Source organism: Seriola dumerili, unplaced genomic scaffold, assembly GCF_002260705.1.
Source record: "Seriola dumerili isolate Sdu_G_001 unplaced genomic scaffold, Sdu_1.0 BDQW01000088.1, whole genome shotgun sequence".
NCBI lineage: Eukaryota > Metazoa > Chordata > Actinopteri > Carangiformes > Carangidae > Seriola > Seriola dumerili.
The window spans coordinates 1493861-1505779 of record NW_019174343.1 but is presented as its reverse complement, the minus strand read 5'-3'; the positions used below and the strand labels follow the sequence as shown (position 1 = coordinate 1505779).

At 39.5% G+C, this 11919-nt stretch overlaps 1 protein-coding gene across 5 annotated transcripts in view; it reads right to left on the bottom strand.

The window, feature by feature from the left end:
• The window catches only part of LOC111221680 (calcium-dependent secretion activator 1), a 215984-nt gene that overhangs the window by 33817 nt on the left and 170248 nt on the right, over positions 1 to 11919 (bottom strand). For all 5 annotated transcript variants that reach the window (XM_022745172.1, XM_022745175.1, XM_022745173.1 and 2 more), the window contains 5 exons: positions 10587 to 10742; positions 9132 to 9279; positions 6562 to 6636; positions 5825 to 5908; positions 5375 to 5407 (listed from right to left, as the gene is read on the bottom strand). In XM_022745172.1, coding sequence (XP_022600893.1) covers positions 5375 to 5407; positions 5825 to 5908; positions 6562 to 6636; positions 9132 to 9279; positions 10587 to 10742 — 496 coding nt within the window. The remainder of the gene's footprint in view (positions 1 to 5374; positions 5408 to 5824; positions 5909 to 6561; positions 6637 to 9131; positions 9280 to 10586; positions 10743 to 11919) is intronic.

The following is an 11919-nucleotide window of genomic DNA, read 5'->3' as shown; positions in this document are numbered from 1 at the left end:
ATTCCTGAATGGAGCTGTTCTACTCCTGTAACAATATTCTGTCTTGAACTTCTCAAACTTAATGTAGATCTTGCACAGAGATGATGAAGCAGTGTAATTTGCTTGTTTACTTGCTACTGCTTCTTAACGTTTAATGCAGAAGTTAAGTTTCCACACACGGCCACGTCAAGAGGTCAGGGGAAGATGTGAATGAGAATACATAAGGACTTAGCAAAAGCCACTTTATTTATAACACATGGACGATAAATCCTCCTTCCCTAACCACAGAAACAAAATCAAATAGGATTGATATGTTAAATAGGGTTAGGGTTAGAGTAAGAGAGACAGTGAGACTTAGTAGGTCTTAGTAGGTTATGTAGAGTTTTGACTTTTTTTATACATTTGTGAAGTAGAGAAAATACATTTTATGGTGTAGTGAGTGATTTTGAAATGGCATTTATAGATTGTTAAGATGGTGATAATTCAATATGGCTATTCTTCATGATGAGTCCTCACTGGATTTGAAATATTTATGGATTTGAGCTTCCGTTGATCAGAATCATCTGGATTGTGCCACAAACAGCTGCTCTGTTTTTTCTACATTTACGTGGGTCTGCTGTGGTAAAACTACAGTCATGAAATGTTTTAAATGTTGCTGCCGCAAAGAATTGTGCGACAGCATTTTCTCCTTTCCTTTCATAAAGGAAGGTCCAGTGTTTCCTATACTAAAGGAGACAAGATAGGAAGCATTAAAGTTCCTTTCCTTATCATTTAGAGAAGTGGACTTATGACTGCTGCTCAGATACTTCAGGTCATTTTACTCAGTTTGGAACCTTCCTAAGAAAAAAACACTTTTTTTTTTTTATCGCAGCCCTGATCTCAGAATGGTAGAAACTGAGTAAAGTACAGCTCGACAAGCACACAATAGTCACACGTCAAAGATCCCAGGATTATCCTCAATGTGCAAACCCTCAACAAAGGCTGCTGTACTCTCTGCTTGACAAGCTCCAGCCTTCGTCAAAGGGACACAGACATGCCCACGGAAATGACAGAAACTATAGATACAACAGCTGGAAGTCAAGCTAGCTTCAGAGACAAGACCCTGCTGCCACCATAAGAGGGCAGTATTTTGTATGATGGAAGCAAACAGGCATGAGGTCCTTTATGGGACACAACGCTGCTCTGAGATCAGATGTAAGGAGAGATAAAACTTCACTTCAGTATCATGTCTATTTTTAGCTTTAACTGGGCAAGAACTGCTCGCCTTGCTTGTCACTGTGTTAAGATGTTGTTAAGATGCCATTAAAGTGGGTGGCCACACTGGAAAGTTGTGTATAGTCTTTTGTATTCAAAGATTATATTGAGTGAAAACACACAAAAATGATCTGCCCATATCATTACTGTTTTTATGTTTTTTTTAACACAGTGTTAAAAAAGAAGTGTTAAAAATCCAAATTAAACCAGTCCAGTTTAAACTGTAATTAAATAGCTTGTTCTAGCTTTTCAACATAAGATAATTTTAGCTATGCTAGCAACATGGCTCTATGTCAATATTGGACTTTAGTTTCTTCCACCTGTTTTGCTCCAGACTAAAATATCTCATCAATTACTGGATGGATTTCCATGAAATTTGGTGCAGACATTAGCCGCATTTCCACCGCAGGAACTTTCCCCAGGAACCAGGAACCTTTTAAGGGACTATGTGCGTTTCCACCGCAGGAACCTGGGTCTAAATTTAGTCCTGGGGTAATTGATAAACCCCGCAAAAAATCCCTGGTTGGGGGGTAGTACTTTCCAAAGGTTCAGGAACTTTGGGGGTGTGGTCTGCAGTGCTGAACATTTCTGACTGGTCGAGTACTCGCTGCATTTTATTTCACCCACCATGTTTAAAAGTCTGCAGCAAACACATTTTCCACACCGTGAAACAGGTCCAGGAGAAGGTAAAAAAACTGAAACAGGACTTCAAAAAAATAAAGGACCACAACAATCAGAGTGGCTGAGGTTGCCACCCGTCATGTATAATATGGGATCATCCCGTATTTGAAAACAAAATGCTAAATGCTGGCTATTGAATATACACAGGATGCTATTTGTCCCATATTTACGTTCATGTTATGTCCTCATAACATGAACATAAATATGCTGTGAATAATGTAATGTTAAGTAATAATTTTGCATAATCTTCCCGGGACTTTAGGTCGCGGTGGAAACGCAGACAGCAATGGGCCACAGGAACCTTTCAGTTCCTGAAGAAAAGTACCTGGAATTAAAGTTCCAAGTTCCAGGTACTATTTGGTCAAAACACAGCTATTGATGGTCCCCAAAGGACCACCTCTTGGTACGTTAACATGCTAAAGTAAAACTGTGAAAGTGGTCAACATTACACCTGCCTAACATCAGCATGTTAGCATTGTCATTGTCAGGATGTTAGCATGCTGATGTTAGCATTTAGCTCATAGCACTGCTGTGTCATTTGGATGGTTTTTTTTGGTAGCTATTAATCTAATTGCGCTACTGCTTGTTCCCCATGAAGGATATTTACCAGTGGGAAACTGGTAATCAAAGAATTTCCAACATTAACGTGGCATAAGTACAGTGTCCTTTATGCGATACACAAGGTGAGAAATGTATTAAACATAATTTCAATGGAAGCCAATTATACTGACATTCAAAGCAAGATGGTTTTCTAAAATGTTCAGTTTTTATTTGAGGAAAAGGAGAGTTTGCATCTCCAAAGAAGTGCTTCATTTACAAGGATGCAGACTGGAGGCTTCAGGGCAGTTCTGTTCTCCAGTCAGCTATCGACAGTCACTTGAGCTTGGCTGGGAACCAACCCTCACAGTCTGGGCATGTGCAAAGTGAACTGGGTTTAATGGGGAGAACAGATTGTTAGGAGGCCTCCCACTCTGACATCTAAAATATTCACTGAGGACAATGCGTTTGTAAACGGCACCTGAGCTGTCTTTCTCCAATCAACATATCTTACCATTTTCAAGACAGCACGCTCTTTTAACCTCCATTTCCTGACAAGGATCCCGAAAGTTATGCAAAGTGCAACTCGTTGCTAACTGCTACTAAACTTAGTTAACACATCTGCAGTGGCGCTTACAATGTGTAAATGAGTGTCTTTTTCACCAGTGAAACTCTAATTTTGGACATTAAGGACATAATTAGCGTGCTGGGCTGGAAACTGCGACCCCTGCCAGTGTACACAGTGCCTCGTCACATTCACTGACAAGGCATTAATTTGAAATTTGGCATCTTGATACTGCCAAAGTGTTGGCAGCTAATACAGATCTCATGCACGCACACACACGCACCACCCCCACCACCACCCTCACAGTAGAATGGGCATGTGTTGTCCCACATGGACTCACAATGTATACTGCAGAGAGAGCGAGGCACGAGGCACGGCTGTCTGTGTGTGTCTGGCCACATGCATATAAATGGACACTTTGGGGGAAGGAAACACAGGGACATTCGATGTGGAAGGACGACAACCAGTACCATCTGGATTATGAGTCTACATGTGAATGCATGGTCAAATATTTGTACACGCGTAAGAAACACACACAAACACACACACACACACACACATCACTAGCACTAGCTTTACATGAATGATTAAGAGGTTTAACCACTGAGTGAATTTAAGTTATTTTTATTTATTTTAACAACATAGTGAGGAAACACTTAAAAAGAAGGCAGACAGGATCCTTAAACTTCACTGCCAACACAAAATACTCAATGTACGTATGTAAAGCGTATGTGCAACACTGATGCCCTATTTATTTATTTACTTGCAAACAAACACAATGATGTTCACATTTAATGTTCCTCCTCAAAATATATATAAAGCCAATTTTTTGAAGCCTACGTTGTTTATATCCATATTTACATTTTCTCACTGTTTACTTCTCTACTCTTTACTGGTGCATCGTTGTGTTTCTCTGCAAGTTTTTGGTAGAAAACAGGCCATATACAGTATATGTTTGTCAGTATTAGCTTGCCCCAGATATATCGGGATTGGCATATTCGGTATGTCCATGAAGTAACTGAAGAAAGTGCACAACAGAAAATAAAAAAGTTCAGGCTATTTCAACAACAACTTCCTCCAACCTGAATACAGGTTGTTTTTTTCAATCCTTTGATACGACCCATTGGAGTGTCTCCTTAGATAATGCCCCTACAACAGTAGATGTACAGGACCTTTGTCACCATGGTTACAATAATTAACATGCAGCTAAGCTTACGGAACTTTCATACTTTGGGTTAGGTTTAAGAGAAGTTTGTGGTTTTGGTTAAAATAAGTACTTTCTTTAGATTAGACAATATCTGTTGTCACGGTTACAATAATAACAATATGGTTAGGATTGTGGAACAACATAAACTACTTTTTTCATAAGGGAATCAAACACCGCTCTCCTGTGTCATATTCTTCCATCCACCACAACCTCCTCCTAATGTGGACTTTGTCTCTCTTTATACTACGTCACCTGTCATCATTACCATGACCACATCATGTCGCCTAACAACCAAATGTAACTATGGGTCATAATAACGACCTACTGGTTTGTTTTTTGTTTTGTTTTTTTCTACAGGAGGACAGTCTTTCTCTATTCAAAAAGTCTCTCCAATTTTTTTAACTCTCAAATATTGATATTGGTATTAACCTTAAAAACCCAGTATGACCAGGCTACTGTCCTGCCAAGATAAAGTAGTTCCCATTAATCACTGACATAGTGTGAAATCAACCACCCCCCCCCCCCCCCCCTCCCCCCCCCCCCCCCCCCCCCCCCCAAAACAGGGATCCTGCTCGAAAACATTACCAGAGCTCAAAAACATTACAGGGTACCTTTAGCATGCGACCTGAATCATTAACTGATGGGATTCATTAATTAACGCCCTTTTCTTAAGAGTTAGGTCATAAGTGGGAATCTTTGGGAGTCTCACTATTACATTTCAGTTTGTTTTGTCACAATATGATTCATAATGATTCTTGTTTTAAAATCAGTTTAATGAAGAGAGATGAGCCATGGTTTGCAGTCTCTGTAGGGCAAAACATTCACTTTTATTTCATTTATTTTCCATTCTCACTTCTGCCAACTAAACAAGGGTTAAGGGTTTTTATGGTTCTGTTTAGACAACTCAACAGTGACTTGATTATTTAAGCAAAAGCCGGCATCATTCTTGAACTTTGACCAAGTGTTTCAGTAAAAGATTCACCAGGACAAGGACACATATTTGTCAAAGCAAATTTTTCATAGATGAATGTATTTTGTGGTTGATTAATGAGATGATTAAGGCATTTAAACTTTAACAAGGGTAAAGGTTGTTCACCCCATAGTGATCATACATAGTCTGAGAGTCAGAAAAATAAATAAGTCTCACTTACAGGTACGTCCACATACTTTGAAGCCGCTTTCACCTTGACATAAAGGAGAAAGAAGTGGGTGAAAAAACAGTCAGGACTCCAGCTGTGGCACCACTTTACAGAACAAAGGCTGCTGCGGTTACACTGTACAGCCTGGAGTTTAGAGGCAACAATGACTCGTGGTGATTTCAGCTGCAAAAGTGCACTCACAAATTCAATAACCTGGCTTTTGTAATACTGTGGGAACCCAGCTGAGTTGTTAAGCTATTTGGTGCTGAGAAAGGCTTAAAAAAGGTCAAACTGTATTAGCATGAAAGATTAACAGAAAAAAAAAACTAAATAAACCCAAAGAAAATACATCATTAAATTAAATTTAAAAGCTTTGCTGCTGTTGTTGGTGAGGAATCTGCTTGAAGGTGTATTAGGAAGTAAATGAAGGTGGTGTTGAAACTACATACATGTGCTACTTACTGTGAAAGATAGGAAAGAGGAGAAGAGTGTTCCCTCATCATATCTGGAGAGCTTGGCTAACACACTCTCAAGAATGACCACGAACTGAGGAAGAGGATAAAAAAGAGTCATTAATACAAGCCTGTCAGCAGTTTGTGAGTCTTTATTCTGCTATAGTGTCATTGAAACTATAGCAATTTGTCACGTTGTCCACGTCATTTTCAGGCTTTCAGAGCAAATGGATGATGACTGGCTCCTGTACACCTTGAGAAGATTCTCCAGTATCTTTCTCTTAGACATTAGTCTCTACTGACTAAGAGTCTTATAGAGTGACATCTGCTCTGTGCTGAGTCATCAATCTGGAAAAAGGTTCTTAGAGGTTCCCGGTAAGGAAGAAGTAAACATTTAACCAACAGCAATATGTTATCAACTTCTCTTATTAGTGTAATGGATTAAAGAGTAAAATATTTTTTACTTTAATTGTAGCTTAGTAACAGTCTGGCCAAAAACTTAACTTAACTTAACTTAACTGCTGGACACATTTCAAGTTTCTATGGTCATTTGGAGTCTCACTGAGAGTCTTGACAGTGGCTCTGCATCCTTTTGGAGGAGTTTCTATGAGTCTCTATGGTCGTTTGACTCTTTTGGCTTTGTAGTTGTTTAGTGTCTCTTTGCATCATTTTGCATCTACTTGTGGTCCTGTTGAGTCTCATTTAGTCTCTTTGTAGTCCTTTTGCGTCGACTTGATGATTTCGTACCTTAGCTACAAGCAGCGTTATCATCTCCTTCACCGTCTCCTCAATTAGATTGTCAATTTGGGAATGGTACTGTCTCTACAGAGGAAGAAAAGCAAATATGTTAGTCTTCTCATCCACATGTAGGAACCATTACATATTAACCATTACATATTAATACATATGACTGTCGATATTAACATATCATCATTTTTTAACACCACTGCTGAGGATAATGTAAACATCTACCAGTCTATTACACTGTGTGAGCAGGACAGATTTAGAGGGAAACCTGAATTATTTACAGCACTAAACAAACAGAGGACATTGTTTATTAGGCAGACGTAAGTATTGTAATTCGTTTGACAGCAGCATACTGTCATGGTTTGCCCTAGAGGACAATTTATGTTTGGACTTTTTTAAATGTGGTTTGGACTCTTTAATTCCTGTCTTTATCCTGTTTCCCTCCCCCACTCTAATATGTTTCACCTGTGTTCTATCACCTTTGCCTCCCTTCTGTATTTAAGCCTCTGTCTTTCCCTCTGTCTTTGTCAGTTTGTGTGTTTTATTCCTGCTGAGTTTGCCCAGTGTCTCATGCTCCTGGTTGGTCCTTGTGCTTCGAGATTTGTTTCCTTACCAGTGCTTCAGTTCACATCATCTAACTGTAAGTCTGTTTTGCTATTAAATACCTCCTGTGAATCAACCTGCTCTTGTGTTTTCTGCATTTGGTCCATAAATTCTAAACTCATGACACATACAGGTTATTCCAAATGATAAGTAGTGTGCAACTCTTTCAACTAGCATTTGATGACTATGTGATTCCTACTTGTCAATAATAATGATAATAATAGTAATAGATTAAGGCACTGGTTAATTTGTCCCACACATGGTAATGGCTTGTACTAGCAACATAATGTCTTGACATCTTAGTGCTACACAAAAAGAAGATGAATCAAGGAAAACCGAGGTGAATTAGCAAAAGGCACAGATCTGGAGACTCACCCAGGCTTTTATTTCCTCCCGCCTTGACTACTGTAACTCCCTGTATACGTGTCTCTGTCAGAAATGAATGCATCTCCTACAGTTAGTTCACATGTTCCTAATTCAGTCCTAGCATCCCTACACTGGCTGCATGTTTATTTTAGGATTGATTTTAAAACATTTTAATTTTATTTTTATTTTTTAATTTTAATTACTTTTAAGGCCAGGTTTGGGCTGACCCCTCCCTGTATGTCTGAGCTTTTCGCCACCTATGATCCAGGACTCAGTCTGAGATCCTCTGGCATTTTACTGCGGGTCATTCCAAGGTCTAGGTTGAAAACATAAAGAGACTAAACTTTGGAACTACCTGCCAGAGGAGATCAGACTCTCAGATTCAGTTCCCTGTTTTATCTTCGTCACATCTTAAGACACATTTTTATAAGAAAGCTTATATTCTTCATTCAGATCCACATTAGCTTCTGCTACAGCAGTGTGATGTCTTTCTAATTTCATTTACATTTAATAATAACAATTACAGTAAACTTTATTTGTATAGCACCTTACATACAAGATGTGCAGCACCAAGTGCATCAAATGAAAAGAAATGAACATAAAAACATGTTAAAAACATTAATGTAACATGAGATGGAGTGATAATAAAATAATAACATGTAACATAATAAAGTTATTATTACACCGGTTTATTTGGTACATTATATAAATATTAATGAATCAAAAATTCAAGAATGAATCTTTTATTCCCTGTTTTTCTTTAAAAAAAAAAATTTTTACATGAATATTTTTAAGTTTATTTATTTATTGATTTTAAAATATTGATTTTATTTATTCCTCCTTGGTTTTTGAATTGTTTATTTTTCAGTTGCATGTAAATAACGCAGTGCTTTCTAAACCTTGTGAAGAGCCCGAGGTTCTCCAGCGGATCAGAGCCCAGTGAAGGACTTTGGCAGAATTAGTCCTGTTGGAGTGCTGCAGTCATGGAAACTCAGACACAGCATTGCTGTGAGGAATCCTTTTGTTTAGTCGTGTAGCACCAACAGAACAGCGAAGGACTTAGCAATAATTAATTCATCGTCAGTAATTGGTATCAGTCTCGAGATTCTGTGAAATGAAATCTCTCACTTCTACCCCATGTATATTCAATGCTATCTACACATATGCTAATGAAATCCAAACAATTCAAGTGGAGGAAGACAGACAGGGAAAACTGATGACTAATTATACATTTGGGAACTGGAGGGTGAGATTTCAATTGAATTCGTAGCCACACTTACCCAGTCTCTAATAAACTTTCACAAGACAGAGAGGAGAAAAAAAGCAGCAGAAAAGGGGAAAGATAGAGGTGACATGGCACATGTAAAATTATGCGAATACTGCAACAGAAGTCAGAGACAAAGAAAGAAAAACATATTCAAGTAAAAGAGAAATAATAACATGTTCACACTTAGTCCGCTAATGCCACTCAAAACAGAAACATTCACCACCAAAACAGAGTGACCTTTAAATGATATGAGTGTGATGTGCAGGAGGAATCAATGGCAGCTGAAACTGTAAAGTAAGATTAAATGAAGAAAAACGGGGTTTCCTCCTCCTACCTCCTGCCCCAGGTCCATGGCACACAGCTTGGCTGACTGGGCTTTGGCGTCCACCATGACGTTGAACATGGTGCAGATGGACTGCGGCACACGGAAGTCTATGGACCGGCTGCTCCTCTGAAGCTTGACCTCGAACGCAGCCCGCGTCCTTTAGAGAAGCAAGGAAATGTAGGGCTGTATCAAGGATTTTAGAAATAGTGAGTCCTAGTCCCCCAACATCCCCTAAAAAAAGAATAATACAAAATATACTATATATACAACTGTCTAAATTCCTCCACACTGACAGAAACCAAACTGTAGTGAAGAAACACTCAATCCCTTACGGTAAAAATGACCGACACCATCAACAGCCCTGCAAACTTGGGAGGGATCATGTTATAAGACACTGATAGGCCATCTTCCCCAGGATCTGAGTGTTGCCCACCAAAACTCTCTTCCCCCACCACAATCAACCAGCCAGGTTGAGCAAACCCCCTCCTGAAAAAGTAAGGGAAAAAAATTGCCAAATCTAGTCCCTGCCCCCGCTGTGGGCCCCCCAAACCCCATACACACACACCACACATATGCAAGCTCCTCTTTCTTCTTTTTCCCCCTTTTTTGCCCACACAAACACACACACACACACACACACACACACACACACACACACACACACACACACACACATTTTTAAATTTATATTATTTTATTTCATGGTTCATTTTAAAGAATTTCAAAGACACATGATAACAGTCTTAGCTTCACAGTGAGGCTGCATTCAGAAAAAAACACAAACCTCTTATTCATTATGAATGAGGCCAGTCCATCAACCAGCAGGGCTGCCAATGCACAGAGCAAAAAACTGCCACATACCAACCACCATACCAAAACCACAGTTCCTCTAACGACCACCAGAGTCTGGCTCCAACAGTGAGTCAATCCCCATAGACTCCCATGTTAAAATGTTCAACTTTACAGCAGAAATAAACATGTTTACAGCCTGATACAAAAACAGTTTTGGTCTCTAGAGCTAATTTCCTCCTTCATGACAACTGTTCATATAATTAAGGGCGTGGCCTCTTTGAGTAACAGGTGGGTGAGCATATCCTTGTCACAAACTGGCATGCACAGAAGACTCAGCTCCAAACATTCCCCACCTCTTTGTCCATTGTTGCATTAGCTGGGAGTTAGGGGCGGAGTCAGACACTGCCAAGATGGCGACAATAGAGCAGCTCACTCTGAGCTTCAGAACCGCTCTTCAAAAACCTGTGGTTGACGTCACGGAGGCCACGTCCATCTTTATTTACAGTCCATGGTAAATCCTATTTTACTTTTGCTCTGAAAATTTCTTCTGCTTGTTGACAAATAGCTGATGTCTTGAAAACCCAGTTTACAAAAATGTATGTCACTAATAGAATATATACAAATTTCTCACTGCTATTAGATCCATAAATGTACATTTTAACACTGTCTTACCGTTTTACACAGGACTCGATCATATCACTGGACATCAGCTTCAGTCGGGTCTCCAGGTGTTTGCCAAACTCCTCCTCAGGCCAGTGGAGGTCTCTGATGAAGGTCTGCAGAGCATCCAGCTTCCAGAAGAGGTCCTCTGATGTCCCTGAACCATTACTGCAGGACAGCAGGTCAAAGCTTAGCAGGATGAAGATTAGAACTTTGAAAATGGCAAAACAGTGGTGTAGATCAAATGTTTGAGGGGCTACTTTAGGTTCATGTACAAGTGGACCTTCATGGACATTTGCACAGAGTGAACCATGTACAGTGTGTGGACTGTCTGCACTGAGGGGAAGCACGATCCAGGCTAACAATGCTCTACACACGACACTGAGTGAGTAAAGGTGAAAATTTATGCATATCCCATCTTGTCATTTACATCCTGTCACTAAGCAATATCATTGGGTTAGAATGTGAAAGTGTGAATGCAGGATACACATCTTTGTACTGTATGTGTGTCTCAGAAAATATAAAGACTGCATTCATTGTGCAGTGTGTTTCATTTACAGTTAATAAAAACAGGAACAAGAGGAGAAGAAGATAAATGTCTCGCCTTTTTCTTTACTGGATAGATTCATTTTTTGAAGTATTTTCAAAGGCATCAGTAAAGGACACTGTGAAACAGTCTTATGGTCTCACTTCCCACAACTCTTCACAGCATTAAAACAACTGATTTTTTCCAGGTGGTGTGGAAACCCTCAGTTAGTTACCTGGGGTTACCTGTTTGGGGACCAGGAACAATAGCACTGCAGCTGCTGGTGTCTTATCATCACTACTAACATTATTCAGACCATTACGTCCTTCAGCGGCTCGAAATTCAACCCAGTCCCAGCAGACTGTTTCTATTGTTTCTATGCCTACACCAACCAGTCAGGTTGCAGTTTACCTCCATGTCTGTCCAGACTCATATAATACTTGTAGTGAAAACTTTGAAGGAATGTAATTTACAGAACATTATGATTCCACAGTGAAGTTGACCTATCACCTTTATGGGTGTAAAATGTTATCACTTCACCTTATCACGTTATCACGTCATCATTTTTATCACCCAACCCTGTCACAATTAGTGTGTGAAGTCTTAAGTTCTGGCCAAAAAAAGTGTTTTGTGAGGTCACAGTGACTTTGACCTTTGACCACCAAAATCAAATCAGTTCATCGTTGAGTCCCAGAGAATGTTTGTGCCAAATTTGAAGAAATTCCCTCAAAGCGTTCCAAAGATCATGAGTTGAGATGTTCATGAGGATGGGGTCGACGGACAGATTGACAACAACATACAATATTCACACATGTGGGG